Here is a 26,513-nt window from a genome sequence, read left to right on the forward strand (position 1 = left end):
AACAATGCCCGCTGAAACTGATATTCTAAACATCCTTACAAAACAATGAAGGTTACTCTTACAGATTTGTTATTAAGTGCAAAGCTACAAATGAACCTATTTCTAATGTGCTCACCGTGGGTATCGAAATCCAATTTTTAGCATCATAAGTCCATAGACTTACCAGTAAGTTACCGCGTGGCATAACTCAAGAGCTGTTTACAGTATTACCACGTTTATTTCATAATATTAAGACGTTTATGAACCGAAGACTACAATTTTGACAGCTCTGCTATACAGAGATCGTTAGAAAAAACAACAACACATATTCACAGTATCACACGTTATGCAACCCAAATCACCAGAAATATCTTCATATTAACATGCTATCCCTTCAATAGTTACTAATATAATAGTAAAAGATATTACTGGATATTGACATACTAGACCTTCATAAATTACTAATATAAAACTAAAAGATATTACTGGATATTGACATACTAGACCTTCGTAAATTACTAATATAAAACTAAAAGATATTACTGGATATTGACATACTAGACCTTCGTAAATTACTAATATAAAACTAAAAGATATTACTGGATATTGACATACTAGACCTTCGTAAATTACTAATATAAAACTAAAAGACATTACTGAATATTGACATACTAGCCTTTCAACACTTACTAATATAAAACTAAAATTATTACTTGGCATTGACTCACTATCCCTTAATAAGTTACTAATACAATACTAAAAACATTATTTGATATTAACTCACTATCCATTTGTAAGTTACTAATATAATGGCTCAGCATGACCAGGCGGTTAAGCAATCGACTCATAATCTGATGATTACGGGTTCGAATCCCCGTTACACCAAACATGCTCACTCTTTCAGCCTTGAAAGCGTTATAATGTGACGGTCAATTCCACTATTCGTTGGTAAAAAAGTAACCCAAGAGTTGGCGGTGGGTGGTGAAGACTAGCTACCTTCCCTCCAGTCTTACACTGCTAAATTAGGGACGGCTAGCTCAGATAACCCTCGTATAGCTTTGCGCGAAATTCAAAACAAACCAAACAGACGACATTCACTACACCTTCCTTGATGTGTTACAGACACAATCAAAACCTTTAACACCATTTAATACACTCAAAGCTGCAATACAATATTTTCCTTGCTTATGGTATTTAACAGTGTTATACCTGTTTGTACCTTACAAACAATACTAAAGTAATTATCTCTAGCAATGAAATACTTTAGTCTAGGCAGTTATTTATCATCACACACCGCCAACTCTTGGGCTGCTCTTTTTACCAGCAAATAATGGGGTTGACTACTATATTATAACGCTTTCGTTGCTAAAAGAGCGAACCTGTTTGATGGAATCCGGATTCAAACTTACGACCCACAGTTTGCAAGTTGAGTGCTCTAATCACCTCGTCATTCCTGGCAATTGGTAAAAGAAACAAACATTATACACAATAATAATGATACAAATAGGTCCGTCACTTGGTGACTAATGACAACCATTAAGACTCATAACTAACATTCGAGATTCGGTCCCCGCAGTAAACATAATGCAGACAGCTTATGGTTTAGGTTTGTACTAAAACAGTTTGTAAACAGGCGTGAAGAGCAACTAAACAGTGAACAAGACAAATAAACTTGAACGAGTGTAATAATAAAACCAAACACAGTTTCAAGTAGTTCTCGTGACGAATAAAATTCACTGAAACTTGTTTAAATATTAAAAGATATACTACAATCAACATCGTATAATACACAATTAAAATTTAATTTAAAAACCAATTAACGATTAAAGAAACACTTTGAACGTTCCGACGTTGTTTACGTCATCCTCACGAATTTGACTGCCGTGCAACATATAAATAAAAATTCCATGGCTACGCGGCTGCATAACCACGCCATCTATCTACTTTCTGGTTTCCTAATCCTTCATCTTTATTTAATAAGAAATAATTGTTAGTTTGCTTCATTATTTCCATGATTTCTCCAATATTTCCAGGAGTCATATAATTTGGTTGAGCCAGAATAAGTATTCTCCCACTGTACAAAACTATCAGTGTGAATTGCAGGCTCAGCTAGTGTAGAGTTTTCACTTTAGTTCATTTACTCAACATTTTAAATTCCTTACAGTTTAATCAATGTATACACCACAATCATATTCAATTGTGTAAATACCCATTGTTTGTTTTTTTCATCAGATTCATTTCATCTTTAGTTTTATTTAATATTTGACTAATTTTATTCAATTGTCTATAAAGGGGAATGATATTTTTGTTTTGCTTTTAATTTTACAAAAACCTAGGACTTACAGTAAAAACAACTTTTCTTTTTTATCTAATGTTGATTTTAGTTCGCTTTTTTGATCATTATTAGTTATTTTGTTAAATGTTCTTACAGTTGTATGAACAAGATTAAATGAAAAACCTATAACTGGTGCTACATATTTGATTAATAACAGCTCATATTTTAATGATTCTGGATTACAACACAGCTTTAAAGACCTGTGAACATAAAAGTAAAAAGCTGACGTTTTTTGCGACGTTGTATGTCATTATTCTTTGTGTGGCGACATGATAACAAAAAACGGTTTATGGTAAACCGTAGTGTTTAACTTCTAACATTTATTCTTCTAAATTTAGACATTCAAAATCAGTAAACTATGATTTTTTTTTTCAATTTCACAAGTGAATTAAGTTCAAAACTATTTAAGTAATTAATAGAAACTAGCAAATTTCCTTCAACGTTGATCGGTTTTTGAATAAACTTTTAATTGTAAATTATACAATTAAATACTGAGTATTTGAACATACTTTTTATGATTGTAAATAACATGAAACACGGTTTAAGATACTCCTCGTAATTGTAAATAACATGAAAGACGGTTTAAGATACTCCTCGTAATTGTAAATAACATGAAAGACGGTTTAAGATACTCCTCGTAATTGTAAATAACATGAAAGACGGTTTGAAATACTCCTCGTAATTGTAAATAACATAAAACACGGTTTGAAATACCTCTCGTAATTCTAAATAACACCAAACACGGTTTGAAATACTCCTGGTGATTATAAATAAACGCAGATTTGGATTTAAATACTACTCTTGACTGTAAGTATTTTCATGAGAAAAACAAACTATTGGTATTAATGTTGGTCAGAATTCTGTATCTAAGACGACTCTTCGGGGTTACAATGATGAGTTTTTTTCAGCACCGAGTTCATGTGTGACTCAAAAGATTATTTATCACAACTTGTTTCAAACACTGATGGACCACGATGGTCCAGGAGGATGAAGAAAAAAAAGGATTTCATATTGAAAATCGAACTAAAAAGAAAGTAGTGCTATCACAAGGGCAAAATCTACCTAAAATAACCAAACTGCAATGATTTAACCTGGGGTAAATGTATTTTTTTATTACATTTTTCTAACACCACTGTTTATACCGTAATGATTTCACACTTCAGTCATATTCAAAATTCAATATTTCAGATATTAATTATCTACATCTTATATTCTACTTAACTACTTACGTTGTATATTTTCTCACTTTTTACGTTTCCACAAGTGACTTAACAAGCTCTATGACAAGTAGTTGCCATGGTTATTGTGTAGTTGTTCGTATCACGCGCAGCATGGTAACAAATCAAATTAACCGCTTTACACATATTGCCACCGACAGAGTGCTGCAGTGTGGCAGTGATACTTAACAACAAATGTTTGTACACTGGTATCGCACAAGGGTTAATATAAGAGCTACCGTGTTTCTCCGATAATAAGACCTACCCATAAAATAAGACCTAGTGTGATTTTTGGGGATAGTTTTAATATAAGCCCTACCCTTAAAATAAGCCCTAGTTAAGAGTGGCAGGAATTCAATACTGTGTATTGAATTTATTCATTGTTTAGCAATGATTGTATAATGGTTTGTTTGTTTTTTTAAATTTCGCGCATAGCTACTCGAGGGCTATCTGCGCTAGCCCTCCCTAATTTAGCAGGGTAAGACTACAGAGAAGGCAGCTAGTCATCACTACCCACCGTCAACTGTTGGACTACTCCTTTACTAACGAATAGTGGGATTGACCGTCACATTATAACGCCCCTACGGCTGGGAGGGCGAGAGTGTTTGGTGCGACGGGGATGCGAACCCGCTACCCTCAGATTAGGAGTCGCACGCCTTAACACGCTTGGTCATGCCGGGCCCTTGTACAAGGCACTGTGAGCTAAATATTTTCATTATTCACTATAACTGTATAAAGAATTGTGTGTTGGATTTTTTCATTGTTTAGTCGTAACTCTACAAAGAATTGTGTGTTGCCTTTATCCATTGTTTAACTATAACTGTACAAATATCACATGGATGCATTCAGAGCACATTATGGTGAAAATAAAATGTGTGTTTTGGTATAGTTTCTAACTAAACACTCATTTATATATGCTATTTCAACTTGAAAGAGAGTTCAAAACTATTCAACTTTTAAGCCATATTTAGCACTTAGATTACCCTCAGCTCGTGCTGCAAATTCTAAAATGAAAATATTACCAGCTCACATCAAATAATAAGACTAGCTTTCAACCAATCGTAATAAGTGTGTCCCCTTGTGCGCACTTTATCTGCTGCAGTGATCGAACAAATTATGTATGTTAGACAAGCCCTGAAGCTAACCGCAGAACCACCATAGGACGATGTAAATAGAGATTGAATATATTCTTTGAGTGCGTGAGTTCTTAATCACTTAGTTTGACACAAGTTTTGTTTGTTTGTAGTTAATTACAAAGTTAAACTACTCAAAACTTTTTCAAGGATGCTTTAATATTACTTTTGTACTGCCATATTAGACAACTATAATTATTTTACTTTCTTTTGCGAAATCTTGAACAACGGACAAAAAAATAGAACCTATACGTTTCTCAGATGAAAACAACTTGTTTATTTGAGATTTTCGGTACACTTATAAACAATATTTCAGATAAATGTTGAAGTTTAAATACAAATAAGCAAAGAAATTACACTGGAAACTGATTATGGAAGAAGTGTATTTTCACCAAAATATCTGGATCAGTAATGAAAAGGCCCGGCATGGCCAGGTGGGTTAAGGCATTCCACTCGTAATCTGAGGGTCACGGGTTCGAATCACCGTCGCACCAAACATGCACGCCCTTTCAACCGTGAATGCGTTATAATGTGACGACCAATCCCACTATTCGTTGGTAAAAAAAGTAGCCCAAGAGTTGGCGGTGGGTGGTGATGACTAACTGCCTTCCCTCTAGTTTTACACTGCTAAATTAGGGACAGCTAGCGCAGATAGCCCTCGAGTAGCTTGGCGCGAAATTCAAAAAACAAACAAAAATCTGTAAGGCGAACGTGTTTGTACTGAAAGTTCAGATTGTGTGCAGTGCAGAAAAGTCGTAAATGTTTTAATAGAGAATTTCATTTTAGTTTAATGTGTTTTATGAACATAGGCCCCGGCATGGCCAGGTGGTTAAGGCCTTAACTCGTTATCTAAGGGTCTCGGGTTCGAATATCCGTCGCATCAAACATCCTCGCCCTTTCAGCCGTGTGGACGTTATAATGTGACGGTCAATCCCACTATTCGTTTGTTAAAGAGTAGCCCAAGAGTTGGCGGTGGGTAGTGATAACTAGCTGTCTTCCCTCTAGTCTTACTCTGCTAAATTAGAGATGATTAGCGCAGATAGCCCTCGTGTAGCTTTGCGCGAAATTCAAAACAAACTAATCATAAACCTGAATTGTGGTAAATATGTTAATTATTTTTCACATATCTAAAATTATAAAACGAACGGAAAAGTAATCGACCTACGTATACAACTTACTGTGCAAATACAAGGACTGGTTCTCGATGTTATATTTTACCTCGAAGGCGATCGTTATTTCAGTTGATAGGACGCGATAAGGACCAACATTAAACTCTTTGGACAAAATTTAGATCACACCATAATATATAATTCTAATAAAAGAAAGTAATCGTAAAACACGATTTGTTTCGTGTGTAAATATATCGTCTTGTAACAACCTAGGAACTAGTGTGACCAAAGTGTTTGGAATATCCAAGTAAGGCTTTTTATTACAATATTCCAATCTATTCGAGTGTGAAACAAACAAGTGAAGTGACAAAATAGTAACACATAATAAAACGAAATGTCAAGTATGTATCTGGTTGTAACCTATAGAACTAAACTATTATCACCTTCTTTAACCTCAAGAGTCACGTGATACCACTACAGTTAACATAATACGGTATATTAAATATATCTGTGTGTCTTTTCTACAACTCATTGTAAGTCAGGATACATGAACGAGAGCCAAAAGGTCATTATTACGTTTGAGGTCACTTAAAACGCAGAATAGTCCATAGTAATTTAAAAAGTCCATGTTTAATTAATGGCACTTATGATTGCATTTTTTTCACACTACACAAACTCTACCCCAAGCACTAGTCCGTGTTGCTGAACACTGAAATTGTTTATGTGCTCGACTAATCTAATCTCAGTGTTAAACAAATGCATTATACACTAGATAATAAATTAAAAGGTCCCACGCGCAAATCCTGGTGGTAGTTTAAAACTGGTTGAGAGTGATTAAAGATACTGTTGAGTTATTGTGTTGTAATTGAAGTTTAATCGCATATGCAAGATCAAATTCATTATTAAAGCGTTAATTTCGAACCATCAAGCAAAGTCATATGTTCTTCAGAAATATTTTGTTGCTGTACAAGTACGTGCATATACCTAAACGTACAAAAAATAAATGCTAAAAAAGGTATTAGAAAGATTCAAAACAGTTAGTTAATCACTCAAAGTGTCAGTAAAAAGAGAATAATTTAAACTTACAAGAGTCGTTGCTGTGTTGCGAAACGATGTAATATTTTTTACATAACACGTTGCTGTGTTGCGAAACGATGTAATATTTTTTACATAACACGTTGCTGTGTTGCGAAACGATGTAATATTTTTTACATAACACGTTGCTGTGTTCCGAAACGATGTAATATTTTTCACATAACAGACAATTTACGAAATTTGTATCAAAAACTCGTTGTTATAGTTAAATCGTAGAATGAGACGAAACTCACCTGAGAGTTAATAACATAGATCCGACTTCTGAAGTCGAGTGAATGAGAACAAATACGGAGAATATTATAATATACCACACTAGACTGTTGCATTGTAGAGGGCAATAACCGTTTGTGGCCGTGTTGTTCTTCCCAAGACACTGGCAGTTACTGAAGGTAAACTAAGTGGAAAAGCAAAAAAAAAAAAAATGTTCTGTTTAAATTCGATGAAAATCAGGAAACAAACAAATCACTTTTATTTTTGCAAAATAAGTTAGTCATACTAAAACTGTTTAAATATAGTTATCAAACAGTGTACTCTATGAAATACAGTATATGTCTCAGACGTAGTTGTGTTTAAACAAGTAACAACAAATTAATAATTCAAACAACGTTATGTAAGTAAACAACAATTTATTTGTGTTCGTGCATTTAAGGTTATCGTGCTTTCAATCCAAACAGTTCGGGAAAAGAAACCTGCTAATAAACAATAACAAATGTGCCAAGTGAAAAGAACAAACACGAAACCGACAGTAAAAATAGTACAAAACATGCACGTACCTTTCTATAACTGTCTGTACTATATCTCTAATATTTTATCTAACAAAGCTGGCTCCACCTTTCGGTTAAAACGTACTTCTCATCCGGCATAGTATTCTTTTGAAATTTCCCATCTTCAAAACCATATTTTAATGTCTTGCGTATTTTACTTGTAAAATCCAAGTATCCTATGCGAGAAGTGCATGCTCCTTACCTACGCACGTATGACATCTGGATAGTTACGTATTATTGGATCCAAGATTGTGCAAACAATAGTGTTCTACTTAAGAATCCTTACAGATTACATTATTCTGTTAAAGTGTTCAACATTATTTACAAGATGATTGAATATAGACTGAAATGTGGTATCAAAAGTACCATCATAAGGTATGACCGGGGGTGAGGGGTTGAGTTTAAATGTTATTGAAGATCGGGACTGAAAGAGAAAGATAGCTGATTACGTAAGTAAAAGATAAGGTGAAACCACTAAAATTGTTTGTATATTTAAAGTTAAAAAACAACGAACATCCCCAAATGGTTCCAAGTCTCAGAACCGACGAAATCCGGTAGAAGTCAAATACTGGATACTACAATTATCACGCTAAGAATCAATAGCAACAATAAATACGATATTAAAACATGAAATATGGTAGACTTGAACGTCTGTTGTCAGTAAAACAGCAAATATGTTAATATACCATCGTTTCAATGCGCCATTATAAATGAAACTTCATTTGACATTTGGAGACCGCTGGTCTTGTTTTGGGGCAAATATCACAAGCTATTAGTATCAACTATTGTCATTGCTGTTGAGGTCAAAAATACACTATTGACTGTGTATGTTGTGCTCACCACAAGTATCGAAACCTATCTTTCTAAGCATTTGGACCTTACGGATTGTCTTAAGATAGCACTTTACCTTTACGTGTTGTTTGTTTGTTTCTTGGGAACCAAGAACAAAACTACACAATGGGCTATATGTGTTTTGCCCACCATGGGTATCGAAACCCGGTTTCAAACGGTGCGAGTTCACAGATGTACCGTTGTGCCACTGGGGGGCTATCATTAAATAAATGCGAAGTTACGTCAAAGCTGGTCCAATGTCCTTTATAAAAATATTTCAACAACTTAAGAAAGGACAGCAGTTATATTCTAAACATCTTGACGATACATGACAGCAATATGTTGAAAAACATCAAAACCCAAACCAAATCGAGAGTGATGGTTAAACACTCGACTCGTAATGTGCGGTTGCAGGTTCGAATCCCGTTCACGAACATGCTCGGCATTTCGATGGCAATAGAATAACCCAAAGGTTTACAGTAGGTGGCGTTGCCTAGCTGTATTCCCTCTAGCTTATCATATCTAAATTACGGACAGCTAGCACAGATAACCCTCAAATAGCTTTGCGCGAAATTCCACAATAAATCTAAAGAAATGTATAATACTGTTATCACGAACATAAATTTAGAAAACCGTCAACCATAAAGACGCTCATGTTGTAACTGAAAACAGCGAATTAAAGGTGATGATGTTGCGTTAAGATAACCCATTATTTGCGTTGTGAAAACAACACCACGAACAACAAACAAAGTAGTTGTACTGGTGGGCGTCACATGCACCTTTAACTAAGATGCATTTTAGATAATATTTCTAGATCAAAGTAGTGATTGGTGAAAATCTGATTATTTGGATTTTCAGGCTTATGTTACTTATTTCGTCGTCAAGGTGTAGTTAACGGCTTAAAATCAGATAACAACATGGAATTTTCTGGCATATTTTTCTTGTAGTTTCATTTTGCACTCAAAGATAAAAATAAACGTAACAATTCACCAATCAAAAGTATTTGAACAGGTTTATCGCTAAACCAAGTGCGATTACTTATTTGCCCCAACGATTCTCCATCACAATTTACTTTGGGGATATATCTGTATGTTGTTAGCCATATGAATACTAAAATTTATTCACCATTTTATTTCGTGCGAACGAGAAAAGGCTCATTATTGATACATTACAAGCTAAGAAATGCTGTTTAATTGCACTGCACCAGAAACAACATATAATTAACGTATGCGCAAGTATTAGTTAATCTGACATTCAACAAGTTGAGTGAACTTACTGCAGGTTCAACTTCTATAAATTATTCTGAAATCCTATTAAACGTAGCATGTGATAATTATGAAACGTGCCGAAATAAACAATTTCACTTTTATAAACAACAACAAAGAAATGAAACTATATATTGTTTTAGTTTGATGGGATCTGGCAGTTTTCTTCTAATCAAACTGCTAAACTTACACACGGATTTCATAAAGTAACTTCACTGAATGAAGAATGCATATCTCCATAACGTCATTAAATTTATAATGTAGTCATAAAATATTTGCCACTTGTTTTTGGATAGATGGCGGTATAGTTAAAAAATCTGCAAGTTCCCGGATTTTAATTTGAAAGCAGGGTGTAAACTTGTATAGTCAGAGAGATGTCAAAGTGTCCACCTGTCACCTTCTAAAACTGCTCTTATGCGTTCCACGAAGTGGGCAACAGGTGATCGGCACAAAGTATAGAGAAACAGTCGTATCCTTCAGGGCGACTAAATCACGTGAATAGTCAAGGTACAGCTTGACATTCCAGTAACCCACAGAAAATGCTAAACAAGTCGTTCGCTTTGATCAAATTCTATGGTAATATGTAAATTTTCAAGTGCAGCGTTACCTATGCAGAGCATGCGTAAAGAAATTCAGTAGTGTTCTGAGATGGAATTTCTACTTAAAAATTCGTCAAGTTGTTCTAACGATGTACTGTCCACATTTCTTGTAGTATTTTATAAGATATTTTTATGTCATTGCTGTACTTCTATCATTGATGTCTAAACGAAAACTTTTCATGTACATCGTTAGACATGATGATCTTGTTATTTTACAAAGGTTACCTCTTTTCTGTCATCGGCAGAAACTTCGGTACAGCCAGCCAGACATGGTGACAGATAAGTGATCCCGTCACCGCCACAAACAGGCGAGTAAATGCCGGGTCGACAGCTGCAGGTTTCGTTGCACAACCCGTCAATAGATGGCAGCTCATCTGAACTGAAAAATTTAATTTAATTTGGATAAATAAATAAAAAGTGTGCATACTGTATTGGCTTATCGTATTAAGTTGAAAACTTAAATCTTTATTGAGAAAAACTTGTCTAACGTAAAAAATAAAATCATTAAAAAAGAAACAGTCAAGTTAAAATATTATGGCTTCATCACATCAATGAAATATATTTCAACACTTTTAATACTCTAAACTATAACTGAAACTCATGTATTGTATTCAAATATGTTTTTCCGTAGTCCTACTATATCATTTAATACACCAATGTACAAAAGCAATCTACAAATCAGATAAATACTATAACCTTACTAATGTAGGTGGGCCAGGTGTTCGTTAATGAATAAGTCACAAAAGCACATTGCAAGTTCTAACAAGATTCTCTGATAGTTCAAGTAATTTGACTCCCTCGAGTAATTTGCAGATAAAGTATTTATACATAATTATGACATGTCTTGTACAATTTATGCATAAAAGTAATAACCAAACCTGCCAGTGTTTTTTTATTATTTGTATACAAGGACACGTAGTCGTTTCGTTCCGACCTAAAAAGTTAACTAAGTCGTTCATTTGCATCTCTGACAAGGATACATCAAATATATATATGTATATATCTTTGAAAAAACAAATTTCATATGTGACCTTTACAGTGGGTACCACTACATTTTAGCCACGACTATTTTCGAGAGACGGCACATTCTTGGCATGCTGCCAGGACCTTGTGTTCTTGAACACTGTCCTCACCACCTGGAAGATTTTTGCATAGCAGTAGGGGAGATTCCTGCTACGACAAACTCTTTAAAATATTATTAATTTTATTTTTCGATAAAAACCTCCGCAATCATCTCATAAGAGTGTATTTTAAAGAGAACCACCAAAAGTAGATTGCAAGTGGAAAACAGAAAAAAAAATGTGTTTTTTTTCTTCTCTCTTTAACAAACCCAATGAAAAAAAAAAAGTTGTTGAAAATGAGTGATGAATAAATAGAAGGAACGTCCAAAGCATTAAAATAAAACCATGAAGTATGCGTAGCTATATTTGTAACAGGTAAATAACTTGTGTTTATTTTATGAATTCCACTCGTGAAGAACATTCTGCAACGTAATTCTAATGATGAATAACATATAATGTGGCACGTAGCTACGTCGATTCCTTTTGATCAATCGGTACAGCGACACACATACTGTTGAGTTTATTTTATGTCTACAGTTTCGTTTGTATGGTCCACAGTAAAATGAATACAATATTTAATAACGAAAACCTATAACTTGCCACGGTTCGTCAAGGGCACATAAACACTTGAGAATTCGTGCAGCAAATGCTGTCAAGTAATATATTATAGCAAGTTAGATGCGCTAGTAACATTTAATTTGTTTTCACTATATGGTTACCAACATAAGACGACCTTAGTTACGGTTTCCTTGCCTTGGATTTTTTTTAATTTCGCGCAATGCTATACGAGGGCTATCTGCGCTAGCTATCCTTAATTTAGTAGAGGGAAAGCAACTAGTCACACCCCACCGACAACTCTTGGACTACTCTTTTACCAATGAACAAGAGAATTGACCGTCACATTATCACGCCCCCACGGTTGAAAGGGCGAGCATGTTTGGTGGGACGGGGATTCGAACCCGCGACCCTAAGTACGAGTCAAACGTCTTAACCCACTTGGCCATGCCGGGCCCTTGCCTTGGAACCACTGACATTAGCACTTAACAACACTTAGTACACTCAGAGTACAAAGATGCATCTTTAAAATTGATGTTTTTCAACACAAATGTCTGACTTAAAAAACACCAGTCCTTGGTGCTAAGATGGATTAAAATATAAATGTGAAACAATATAGGTTTTTGTATTCAGTGAAATATAAATTACAATCAAATGTGAAAGAAGTTAGTACATTTGTTAAGTACGTTCAGCGTGCTGTTTGATGTTGTCTTTGGTTGTGTGTATCCAATTCGTAATAACTTTAATTAAATAACCTTTGATTATAAAATTTATTAGCTTATAAGTCTGTTATTTTTGATGGGTTTTATATAGACTTCAAAATAATCAAATTTGACTGTTCAGTCTATGAGACTCTGCTGTGTTCAGTTTTGGAGGATATATATATATATATTAAAACTGACGCAAAGTTATAACTGATTTAACACAAACAGACTTGCACACTTACTGGCTTACTTTGATGTTTACAGGACACCCCACCAACATTAGGACCACCATCCCCAAACAGTAGGCAAATGCCGCTAGGGCTATCCATGCAGCCACAATTCGGGCACTTGGTTTTAGTCTTCTCATCAATGTTCCGCTGAAGAAGATCCCCACACCCATAACGAGGATTCCAGCCATCCCTGAAATAAGAGGACATTATTTAATCCGAAATCCTGTAAATATATACATGTTAAAATATTTTTATGTTTTCCTTTAACCTTCATACATGCATACTGAATTTGTTCATGATGCTTTATTCGCTTCTCTGACGAGACTCAAAATCACACACGAAAAAAATCCACACAAGCTACACAACTTATAAAAAAAAAAGGTTTAACAAATATTATAATGCAAAACCAAATTCTGACCTTAAAATATCAGTCTCAAATAAATAGATTGAAGCTATGTAGGAAAGCTTTCAACGTAATATATATATATAACAGGGTAAAACTATCATATAATGTGGGATTATAAAACGTACCATAGGTTTTGGAGGTGACTCGGAAGTAGGACCCATATTGCAATGGGGATACACCGTCTATCAGTCTTAACCTCCATTCGACAGTCTCATATAAGGATTAAAAGAGCAGCAATAGATATAAAAGTAGAAACTAGGAGAGCGAGACGTGGGTATTCAAGCCCAAAACGTCCCACATCGATATCACCCTTTACTGCATGGAGACAGTTGTGGAAAGGTGACTGCTCTCCAAAGTAAAGAAGAAAAATTAATTGAAATAAAAATACGAATAAGAAATTAAGATACTACCATCTGGGGATATGTAAGTTGAAAACTTACCTCTTCAAGTTAGCATTCCAGCCCTCATTTGGTAGAAAGTCATTAATTGATAGCACATAAGACGAATTAAACTAGTATGAAGTCTTCCATCCATCTTATGCGAGACTGGCGAATGGAAGTTAAGACTGATAGACAGTGTATCCCCACCGCAATGTGGATCCTACTTCCGTAGTCACCTCCGACTATAATCCTACATTATAGCTTGTACCCTGGGATCTTCTTAATTAGTGCAGCGTTTTTTGTTTAATTTATTTTTGTTGCAGTTGTTGTTGTTTTTAAGATATAACAAACTAATATAATTAATCAGATGTATGGATTTGCTGTTTTTAATGACGTTGTCCTTCCTTGTGATTTTGTTTACTTAACTTTATCAAATGCATTAATTTTTACTAACATATATATACACTGCTGGCCAAAACCTTACGGCCAATGAACATAAAGAAAAAATATGCATTTTGCGTTGTTAGACTCAACCACTTATTTGAATAGAACTTCGAAAGATGAAAATAAGAAAAGTGAAAATAAAAATAAAAAACTTTTTTAGCATTTAATAGGGAATATGTGAACACCATGAAATTAGCTTAAATACTAGCTGGTCAAAAGTTTAAGACCATACTAAAACGAAGCGTTGATCGGTAAACATGTAACGAAATTTAGTCATTTGTGTTCAAGCATTGGCGTCGTCAACATCTCCCATTGACATTGGGTAAAAACATGGCAAAGGTTAAAAAGTTGACAGAGTTTGAATGTTGCAGAATTGTCGAGCTGCAAAAGCAAGGTCTCTCTCAACGTGCCATCGCTGGTGATATTGGGTGTAGTAAAACTGCTGTTGCAAATTTCTTAAAAGACCCTGAGGGATACGGAACGAGAATTTCAAGTGATCGGCCCAAGAAAATTTCGCCGGCGTTGAGCAGAAGGATTCAACGGGTTATCCAGCAAGACACCAGCCAATCATCAAACCGGATTAAGGCCCTTACGGACGCAGAATGTAGCTCAAGAACAATAAGACGGCATCTACGAGTGAAAGGCTTTAGGCTTTAGAAACAGTAAATGTCTGCAAAGGTCACGCCTCCTTCCATGCCACGAAACACCTCGATTTAACTTTGCTTAGAAGCACCAAACATGGAACGTAGAAAAGTGGAAAAAGGATTTGTTATCTGATGAGAAAAAATTTAACCTGGGTGGTCCAGATGGCTTACAACGATACTGGCACGATAAGGATATCCCACCGGAGACATTTTCTACACGACACAGTGAAGTAGGTTCCATCATGATCTGGGGTGCTTTCTCCTTTCATGGAACAATGAAGCTTCAGGTTATGCAGGGACGTCAAACAGCGGCTGGCTACATTGGCATGTTGGAGAGAGCATCCTTGTTGACTGAAAGTCCTCGCTTGTGTGGAAATAACTGGCTCTTTTAGCAGGACAACGCTGCAATCCACAATGCCCGCAGGATAAAGGACTTTTCACGACGAATAACATGATTCTTTTCAACCATCCAGTGTGTTCGCCCGAACTGAACCCCATTAAAAATGTTTGGGGGTGGATGGCAAGGGTAGTCTATAGAAATGGACGTCAATTCCAAACAGTACATGATCTTCTTGAAGCCATCTCCACCACTTGGAATAACATTCCAGCTAGCCTTCTGCAAATGCATCTATCGATCATACCAAAGCAAATCTTTGAAGTTACTTGCAATGACGGCTGTGCAACTCACTACTGAGACCTCTTTTTGGACACTTCCTACCCTGTTTAGGACTTCTTTTTGGTATGGTCTTAAACTTTTGACCAGCTAATATTTACGCTAATTTCATAGTGCTCACAGTTTCCCTATTAAATGGTGAAAAATTATTTTTATTTTTATTTTCCCTTTTCTTATTTTCATCTCTCGAAGTTCTACTCAAATAAGTGGTTGAGTCTAACTACTCACGGCCCGGCATCGCCAAGCGTGTTAAGGCGTTCGACTCGTAATCCGAGGGTCGCGAGTTCGAATCCTGGTCGCATCAAACATGCTCGCCCTTTCAACTATAGGTGCGTTATAATGTGACGGTCAATCCCACTATTCGTTGGTAAAAGAGTAGCCCAAGAGTTGGCGGTGGGTGGTGATGACTAGTTGCCTTCCCTCTAGTATTACACTGTTAAATTCGGGACGGCTAGCACAGATAGCCCTCGAGTAGCTTTGCGCGAAATTCAAAACAAACAAAATTAACAACGCCAAATGTATATTTTTTCTTTATGTTCATTGGCCTTAAGATTTTGGCCAGCAGTGCATATGTTAAATTATGTCTTATAATCAAGAAAGATATTACCACTATCTATATTTACATCTATACTTACATATACATTTTAGAAATACAAGTGGTACTGCAGAATAATACAGCATACCATTTAGTATCACCCAACAGTACGTTCCAGAAGGGGAAAAAATAATTTTCATATAAACTAGATTGACTTGCATAAAAAGTTAAATACCAACTCTGAACTTGCGGTTCATTTCATCTCACATATCTCATTAGTAAAAATATGAGCCATTTATATTGCAATATTTCTTAAAATGAAGTATAAATTAAAGGTGTGGGAAGCGTAACAAAACAGAAATTGGTAGGTTCGTCTAACTATGATCAAGGGGAAATCGGTGATAATATTATATACTGATATGAAAGTTACATTTTTTCTCCCCTTTAACGTATTTCATTAAGAAGATCTTATTGAAATTTGAGAAGCACTAGACCGTGGCATCCATCTGTTGATAAGATAAAAAACATAACGTAGCAGCATATTGTGAGGGCTGTTATATTTGTTAAATCATGTCTTTTTCTAAACAAGTTAAACTTTTGATTCATAGCACTTCGAAATGCAACCAGGTGATCGCTAAAGCAACTCATTATCCACGTCAATATTAGAAACGTTGTCTGATAGATCTTTGTTCACTTAGCGCTTACAGGAAGCAGCTATGTATGTCCCAGTAATTCTTGGTTTTAGAAATCGTTAATTTTCAAATAATTATCATTATTAATTTAAAAGGATTATGTGTTTGTAGTTAACCACAAAGCTACACAATGAGTTACCTGTACTTTGTCCACTACGGGTATCGAAACCCAGTTTCTAGCCTTGTAAGTCAGCAGAAATATCGTTGTGCCAGTGAGAGGCGTCCAATAGGAAGGCAGTCCCCCGCTGGTACAGCGGTAAGTCTACGGATTTACAACGCTAAAATCAGAGGTTCGATTCCCTTCGGTGGGCTCAGCAGATAGCCTGATGTGTCTTTGCTATAAGAAACACACACACACCCAATAGAAAGGATTATTCGACAAATTGACACTTTTATATCGTGATCCCCAAGTAAAAAATGAGAAACATATTCCCCTCTATATTCATTGTTGATTTAGACTTTGTCCCCCCATTCTTGGAAAAATTTTTGCGGGTTATAAAAACTCTATTGCATAATAATTCTATTTTTGCACAAGTTGACGTGACAAGTTTGATTATTTTTGATTTAAAAGTAAATACGTGTAAAAGTTCGTTCCAAGACAAACTTTAGGATTCGAGGAATGTTGAATTGAGGTTTCTATACCATGAAAATGCTAATTTGTTTCGTAGTTCTGCTCGTAGAGATATTTGAGTACTGTTACAAAACTGGATAGAAGCACTAGAACTAAGACGTTTGTCTATTTGTTAAAATCCGAATGTAGCGTCACCAGTGTTTCAACGGTAAGGCTGCAGGCTCCCAACACTAAAAGTCGAGTTTCGATATCCCTAGGGGGCAGAGCACAAATATCTCTTTGTGCAGCTTTACGTTTGACAACAATCAAATCAATTGTAGTACTATTTCAAGCGGAACTTGTATGTACTTAAATTTACAAATAATTATAAACTTTGCATCTTAACATCATGTTTCTGAACATGGTGGTTAGAATTTATTATGTAATGCATTGTCCTGGGTCCTTTTAGCTAATAAAAACAAAACAAAAACATGTTTTATAACCTCATGGTGTAATAACAAGTAAACATTAATAATGTTAGGTCACAACATTGGATTAACATAATAGCAGATAGAGGTTAAATGTTAAAACACATAATTTGAATTAGTTCCATTAAATATATGCTATGTTTTCAGAACATTATACTATTCTATTATTAAATGTTCCAGACCATTCAAATATACTAAAACATTAACATTATTCAAAATGGTAAAATTACTATATATTGACAACTATGTTGAGCATAATGGGCTGATTTTCTAAGTTTAATAGTGGTGTTAGGCCTTACTGACATTAACTAATTTAAGCTTAATTGATTCGGTTTATGAGTTTAACGAGGTATAAAACAAATTTTTAAGCTTTACTGTTATCAAAACTTATTTATCGAGACATTTTGGACCATTCTGTTCACTTCTTCCTATAAACGTAGATTTTTACGAAAACTGCAACTAGTGAAAAATATACATTTTGAGAATGTAATTTTGGTCTTATCATTGGGTTTTCATTTTCCAAATAAAACCTATCACCTGGACTTGCTTGGCATAAAGAATTACAAATAATGTGAGGCCCGGCATGGCCAAGCGTGTTAAGGCGTTCGACTCGTAATCTGAGGGTCGCGGGTTCGAATCCCGGTCGCACCAACATGATCACCCTTTCAGCTGTGGGGCGTTATAATGTGACGGTCAATCCCACTATTCGTTGGTAAAAGAGTAGCCCAAGAGTTGGCGGTGGGTGGTGATGACTAGCTGCCTTCCCTTTAGTCTTACATTACTAAATTACGGACGGCTAGCGCAGATAGCCATCGAGTAGCTTTGCGCGATATTCAAAACAAATACAAATAATGTCCACTAAAGCTAATAGGCTGGGCATAACCTGGTGGTTAGTGTGTGAATTTGCGTTCCGAGGTTTGGGACCATCACTGAGTTTTGTAAGAGTGACAACGAAATTCATCTATCAGATCAGACAAGAGTAGTCCATGGATTGGCGGTGGGTGTTGCTGATGAATTGCCGCCCATCTAATTTACCAGTTAAAAATTAAGAACGGCTATAGAGAGATAGCCCTAGTGTAGTTTAGTGCGAACATTTTAAAACAAACAAGAAATCGTTTTGTCGTCATTCAGTGTATCGCAATATAGCGCAAGATATACTTTTCCTCCCATTTGGTTTTTGTGGTGTGTGTGTGAAATATTTTTTAATGTTTTCATTTGTTTCTGAAGCATTAGTTTTAAACCTGTCCTACCAGATATTATATTGGCTTTAGTGGGGCTCAGCTGGAACTGGGTCTCCAGGTATTTGGGAAGAAACGTGTACAACCCTGCTATAGGCATGATATGAAGAACGCTGCTGGCTGTCCGACAGAGCAGTATCTCGTTCTTAAGCAGTCGTCTCATGGCCTGTGGAAAAGCTAAAATAATAAAGAAAAACGTAATTACCAAAAATCAACATTTTTGTTTTCTTGTACAAACAGTCCACTTGTAATAATAAAACGTTTATTACCTCATCCAAGATGTTTTGTTAGTTAATGAAGATAGAACTAAACGTATTCTTTACAAAATTCTAAATAATTGATTATTTTATTACAAAATTAATCATATTTACCAACAATTTAGATGGACAGCCACGCATACTTGTGTATCGGATCTATTATACGTTATCATGACTATTTTGTTGTTATTTTGGAGAGGGAGAGAATTTACAAGTGTTCATCTTTATTACAAAACTTTGAAGGACACTAGATGAATCTTTATTACAAAACTTTGAAGAACACTAGATGAATATTACAAAACTTTGAAGGACACTAGATGAATCTTCATTACAAAACTTTGAAGGACACTAGATGAATCTTTATTAAAAACTTTAAAGGACACTAGATGAATCTTTATTACGAAACTTTGAAGGACACTAGATAAATATTACGAAACTTTAAAGGACACTAGATGAATCTTTATTACAAAACTTTGAAGGGCACTAGATGAGCCATTTGATAGTACCTGCAATACGTTTCTTGGACTGAGAGGTTTATCAGTTGCTGACAATATCTAAAACTGTATTTTTTGTTTGTTTGTTTGTTTGTTTTCAAAGTTTATGTGATTTAAAATATTCTTTACAATTCATTTGTATTGAACATCTTCTTGTAACAGTTTCCGAAACGCTGTGACACGTATACGTTTTAGTGAATAAAACTTAAAATTTTTATTGTGTCTTTGATGAAATTTGATTTCAAGATACATTAATGAAAAACGGAGAGATTTTCTCTATTGTTACCTCTTAATGATCTGTGTATTACAGTTATTCAATCTGTTAAGTGTAACTAACCTTGAGGGAACAAGAAACCATTAGTTACTAATTATAATCACCTTGTACATCATTATCTTAATCACTCCTGTAGCAAAGATTAATAATGAAATTGCTTTTTGGTTAACAGTCAATGTCACATGAGAGTGATTACAAGTGCTAGAATTAAGGGTCATTGTAGCATTTCCTAAATTATTTGATATCACTGTGTTTACAGTAGGAATGATGAATAAAAGGTAGATAGAAAATTACAATGTAAAAACTAGTAATTGTGCATTTGTAAAATTTTATCACTTGAATAATATAAATGTATACGAGAACCAGATGGTAATGTCGGTGTGGTTATTAAATAGAAAGCTACACAACCAGATGGTAATGTCGGTGTGGTTATTAAATAGAAAGCTACACAATGGTCTATCGAAACTCAATTTATATCGTTGTGAACTCTCAGACTTATCGCTGACCCACCGGGTGACACAAAACGGTTCATTCCACATCAGTCTTCAGTTACGTTGTAATCAAGTTAAGAGCACAAGGTACACAATACGTTACTTGTGCAACGAGTTGTAACTCTGTAGACATACCACTTTGCCACTGGGGGGTGGAGATGTTTACTCATTCGCATTGCCAAGACGGCTGGTATGGGTATAAGCACGTTAATTAAATTAAAGTATAGAGCGCCCGGCATGGCCAGGTGGTTAAGGCGTTCGAGTCGTAATCTGAGGGTCGCGGGTTCAAATCCCCGTCGCACCAAACATGCTTACCCTTTCAGCCGTGGGGGCGTGAAAATGTGACGGTCAATCCCACTATTCGTTGGTAAAAGAGTAGCCCAAGAGCTGGCGGTGAGTGGTGATGACTAGCTGCCTTCCCTCTAGTCTTACACTGCTAAATTAGGGACGGCTAGCGTAGATAGCCCTCGAGTAGCTTCGCGCGAAATTCAAAAACAAACAACTATAGAACAACGTTCCTGAGATCAGTCTGAAGATGACCTAAGAAGGTCGAAATGTTGTTCTGTACTTTATTTTAATTAAAGTGCTAAAACCCATACCAGCCGTCTTGACAATACATTTTTACTTCAAGTGGGGTTTCTCATCATCGCAAATGTTTACGCATTATTTTATATATATGAAACAGTAAATTGTAATTCGTATTTCAAATATTAAGTTGAAAATGTGAGTATTAGCTCCGTACCAATCAGATACCATATAATGTAATTGTAAATTGAAAAGCCTTTGGAGTGACGGGACTACATACAATAAACGTTTTATCATGTATAAATGAATACAATAGGTTCAGATTTGAAGGTTTTTTTTTATTGAAACGTTAGTTAACAGACCGGTAGAGGGCGCCACAACAATATATATTGTGATGCGGTGTCCGTGCACGAAACTAGTAAGTACCTTATGGCTCGAAGAGAATGGACGACACATGTCCTGAGTGTTTTTGTGTGAATTTTTGTTTTCAAGTTTTATAAAGTGATATTTTGATTGGTCTATGTATTTGACATAAATATATATGTGTTATATTATATTTAAATTTGGTATATAAAACAACAACCCTCAAACAATTGGTGTTCCAATTATTTTAAAACTGCCATTTCTCTCCTACCTTACATATATATAAAAGTGTTTTGCTTCATTTCCGGTCATTTAGACCTTTTACTCTAGCTTCTTTTACTTTCTTCTTCTTGTTGTTTTAATCTTTTTATGTTATTTGTTTGTTGTTCAATGTTGCGCAAAGCCATACGAGAGCTGTTTGTTTTTAGAATTTCGCACAAAGCTACTCGAGGGCTATCTGTGCTAGCCGTCCCTAATTTAGTAGTGTAAGACGACAGGGAAGACAGCTAGTCATCACCACCCACCACCGCCCATTCTTGGGCTACTCTTTTACCAACGAATAGTGGGATTGACCGTAACTTTATAACGCCCCCACGGCTGAAAGGACGAGCATGTTTCGTGCGACGGGGATTCGAACCCGTGACCCTCGGATTACGAGTCGAACGCCTTACCCCACCTGGCCATTCCGGGCTTTATCGATGAAACCGAATAAATTTAGATATTCAACCGGTACAGCTTACTTTCTTGTATCGACAACGCGGGTTCGAATCCCCGTCACACCAAACATGCTTGTCCTTTCAGCCGTGGGGGCGTTATAATGTGACGATCAATCCCACTATTCGTTGGTAAAAGAGTAGCCCAAGAATGGGCGGTGGTGGGTGGTGATGACTAGCTGCCTTCCTTGTCGTCTCACACTGTAAAATTAGGGACGGCTAGCACAGATAACTCTCGTGTAGCTTTGTGCAAAATTCAAAGCAAAACAAACAAACAATATCGACAATGAATCCCTGAGTCAACCTGACCAATCGTATAATTTTGGGTAACAAAATTGTATTCACGCGAAATCCGAAAAAATTCTAATGAAATATAGAAATATCTCGAACTTGATCTGAGAAGTCTTTTGCTTTAGTTATTCTTATGTTTGTTGTTTTCCATATAGATATAATAGTTTTCTAGCTATACAAAGTTAACCACTTTTGCCTCTATGTCCATGGCTGTCCACGATTTTGTAAATATGCCTAAGCTGTTTTTAGACGTATTTTTCTTCAATTGTTTGACATAGAAATTCTTCTCTGTTCTCCTATACGGTGTCCTTTCTCTGCATTTGGGCCTGGCATGGCCAAGCGCGTAAGGAGTGCGACTCGTAATCCGAGGGTCGCGGGTTCGCGCCCGAGTCGCGCTAAACATGCTCGCCCTCTCGGCCGTGGGGGTGTATAATATGACGGTCAATCCCACTATTCGTTGGTTAAAGAGTAGCCCAAGAGGTGGCGGTGGGTGGTGATGACTAGCTGCCTTCCCTCTAGTCTTACACTGCTAAATTAGGGACGGCTAGCACAGATAGCCCTCGAGTAGCTTTGTGCGAAATTCCAAAACAAACAAACAATTCTCTGCATTTGGGTTCATGTCATGATCGCGTTCACACTTGCAGCATTGATTAACACGTCAAACATTTTGCTTCCTTATCAAGTAAACTTCAAATCAGGTGCTTCTGATCTTTTCCCTCTGAGACATGTGCAAGAAAATCTGTTGGTTGTCGTCACAACTCTGGTGTTTAACTTCCCTGCAAGAATCGCTATGGATATTGTATTGCAATAACACCATGACCTTAGCAATGTTTAGCAAAAAAAATTCTCTACCTGATAAAAGATCATTGTATCCCTTTCAGTTTTATTATTTTTGCGTTTGACAAATACCGTTAGATTTTTCATACAACGGTATACATTCCGTAAACTTTGCAAGAAAGTAGAGGGAAACCCGTACGTGTCCATCTCCGTGATGAAATACTACATGCGTTTTGGTTGACTCAGAAATTCGTTATTAATATGTATTTATGTATGTATCGCAAAACATTTGTGGTCAAATTAGTATCTGCATTGCAACAATACTACTTTAAATATAGGATTTCTAGAATAATACAACATATTTCTAACGAAGACACCGAAATCTGTAAGTCTCTTATCTTAGGCCTAAAATTAGTTATATCTTTATTAAGTATACCTTACAAAACTAACAGAAGTATATATTGTTCACGTATCTTTCTTTGATTTAATTAGGGGCAAACGTTATCATACTTTAAGCTGGGAATAATTAAACTTATAATGTTATTCTATTACCTAACGTTAGAGCTTTTAAAAACTTTTGATGAGCTTTTAATATGTTGTTGTGTAAAGGTTGTACTAAAATATACTTACATTGGTCTTATGTTTATATTCCATGCGCGTTGACTTAAGGTGCGCGCACATTTTCAGAACATACAAACACTGAGTATCATTGTGTGTATTTGTCTTCCAACTTCTCCAAATGTGTGGTTAAAAGTAAGTGAAATGCGTCATTATATCTAAAGTTGGTACAAAAAACAATAATCTTGAAACAGTTGGTGTTCCAGTTGTTTTAAAATTACCAGTTGTTTCTTACGTTATTTAAATAAACAAGTGATCTTAGTACATTAAAAATGTAGCGTGGATTATTATTCCCAAGGAAAAAGTCAGTGTTTAAAACTCTTTATGATATATATATATATCATTCTTTCATATCTACGTATCTTAATTAAGCCTAAAATTATTTTGTAACTGGAAACTTCAACATCCAAACGTTTCTTGAATAAGATATTCTGAGTGAACAACAAATGAACTGTCGAGAATTAATTAAACAAAGTTTGGAAGGTTAACTTCAGTTATCGGTTGTTTTAGGAATGAAGATTATTAACTTGGAGTAATATTATATATTTCTTATGATTGTGTCCCATGATGGTTAAAGTGTAAACTTGAGGACTTTTAACGCTAAAATTTTGGGTGTGAATCCCTATAGTGAGCACAGTGCAGATAGCTGTTTATACATATAGAAATATGCCAATAAAGTTAGGTTGAGCGTAACCTATAGGTTAACGTACATAAACTATGATTCCTAGGGTTCACGGTTCGTGTCACTTAGATGCAAAAATTCGCTTTGAGTTTTGTGATCATGGTGTTGCCATAAGTAACAGAAAATTCTCACTATTTTTTCAGATAAGTTCAAGGGTTAGCAGTGGCTATTTGTAACAAGGTGGTTCCTCTAATGTATCAACTCAAAATTATCGTTGCGGAAATTCAAATCGCATCTGAGCTTAAGAGAAAGTTCTTGTATTTGTGATTGCGAGGTATTCCTGTACAAATATTTTTTGAATTCTGTGTAACAATGAAATAGAAAATCCTACAAATGATAACCGACACTCTTCATGTACTCACCCCCTGTGGGTTAGCGCTACGTTTACGGAGTTACAACGCTAAAATCCGAGATTCAATTCCTTGCGACAAACAGAGCGCAGATAGCCTGTTGTTTGGCTTTACATATATAAAACCAAAACCCATTCCTCATACTCATCTGTGTCTAACGAGCTCCCTCTTTATGAGAAGGGTATAACACAGATTAACCGAACAAGTTGCTGGATATCACCATGACCTCCCAAGTCGCCACTCTTTACATTTCCAATATCTGTCTGTTGAAAACCAACGTATAACAAACCTTTAGAAGTACTTCATAATCCTAAGAACTTGTATTGTTAAAACACTTCTGATGAGATATGGTCAGTGAATAACTGTTGATGTACGGATCACATGGCTCAAACATTGGATAATTGTGAAGTGTGTAAGAAACATGTGTCAGCAAGATGAGCCACTCGCATCCTAATGCGCGACCATCTTGAAAAACACTTCACTTTGTTATTCAAGCACGTTGTGGTAATAATGAAAATCTTTAAAAGCAAAGTGTTCAGAGTATGGATTATGTGATTTAATTTGTAAATGAGTTTAAAATCAGTTATAATAATACGAGTGTTTTAGTTATAACAACATGGTATATTTATAACAACATGGTATATTTCTCTATTTTACTCACATTTCGTTGTATTATTTTTTTGCGGACAATGTTTTCCTAACAAAGCCTTTTCTTGTTGATTGTTGTTGCACATTTTTCTGTTCACTTGACCATTTAACTGTACAATAGCCACCTGGCGTTGAGGAGAGGAATAAGACTGTGGAAGTTTACGAGGAAAGGATGCCATTGGGAAAACTGTGAGAAACAATGTCGCTCCAACCATACATAAGCCTAACCACCAAGCTCCAACCCACTGTGGGTCATTTGGTGTTAGGTTGTTCGAAGTTTCTGCAAGACAAAATATTACGTAAAATAAACAAAGAAACACAAAGATTCGCTGTGCTTAAATTCGAGACAATGTATTAGTTTTTAGGTAGAATTCGTTTTATAGAGAAACTCTGTATTAATTTTTTATTGTCTTAAAACTACTGGAAGCATGAACTTGTTCCACTAAGTAAGAATGTTCTCTTTTTCTTGTGTCAAGAGATAAATCTGTTGAAGCTTATGAACCTGGAGAACTTTTTCCAAAACTGTTTTTGAGTTGAATATCTGTAAGATTTTCAAATGAAAAAGAGAAATTGTTTTTTGAAAACCTTATGAATTAATAAACTATGCTTCAATAAACATAAGAAAGCCAAAAAGTATTTTTTATCTAATGTTGAAATATATGAAATTATCAAAAATCAATCCAATAATAACAAAGAACATAATAATGAATCTTACCAAATGGAAAATTTACGTAAACTCCGATGCAAAATGATCCCAAGAGAAAGCCGAAGGTCGGACCAAAAATCCTGACACCAATTGTAATAGCTGAATAATAAAGAAAAATCCCATCTTTCTTAAATTCATTTAAAGATAATCCATGATAATTTTTAACGGCTATAGCTGCATATCATTCATTATGATAGAATGGGTAATTTGCTACATTACAAAAGAGTATTCTAACATTGTGTTTGTCTGACTTGTATGTTGTTATTATGGGACATACCATATTCTTGTAGCCTTAAATATTAGGTGGATATACTTTGTACAGTTTTATTACGAAACATTAGCTTTCCATTTACAAACTTTAATATAAAAGTACTTTAGTAGTATCTGTTGCATTACA

The 26,513-nt window shown here is 35.4% G+C and overlaps 1 protein-coding gene across 2 annotated transcripts in view; it reads right to left on the reverse strand.

The window, feature by feature from the left end:
- LOC143223414 (solute carrier organic anion transporter family member 74D-like) overlaps window positions 1-26,513 on the reverse strand; it is a 60,680-nt gene that overhangs the window by 11,613 nt on the left and 22,554 nt on the right. For both annotated transcript variants that reach the window (XM_076451359.1, XM_076451358.1), the window contains exons 3-8: window positions 26,126-26,215; window positions 25,424-25,690; window positions 18,940-19,104; window positions 12,890-13,067; window positions 10,553-10,706; window positions 7,102-7,262 (exon numbers count right to left, since the gene is read on the reverse strand). In XM_076451359.1, coding sequence (XP_076307474.1) covers window positions 7,102-7,262; window positions 10,553-10,706; window positions 12,890-13,067; window positions 18,940-19,104; window positions 25,424-25,690; window positions 26,126-26,215 — 1,015 coding nt within the window. The remainder of the gene's footprint in view (window positions 1-7,101; window positions 7,263-10,552; window positions 10,707-12,889; window positions 13,068-18,939; window positions 19,105-25,423; window positions 25,691-26,125; window positions 26,216-26,513) is intronic.

Source organism: Tachypleus tridentatus, chromosome 8 (assembly GCF_004210375.1).
Source record: "Tachypleus tridentatus isolate NWPU-2018 chromosome 8, ASM421037v1, whole genome shotgun sequence".
NCBI lineage: Eukaryota > Metazoa > Arthropoda > Merostomata > Xiphosura > Limulidae > Tachypleus > Tachypleus tridentatus.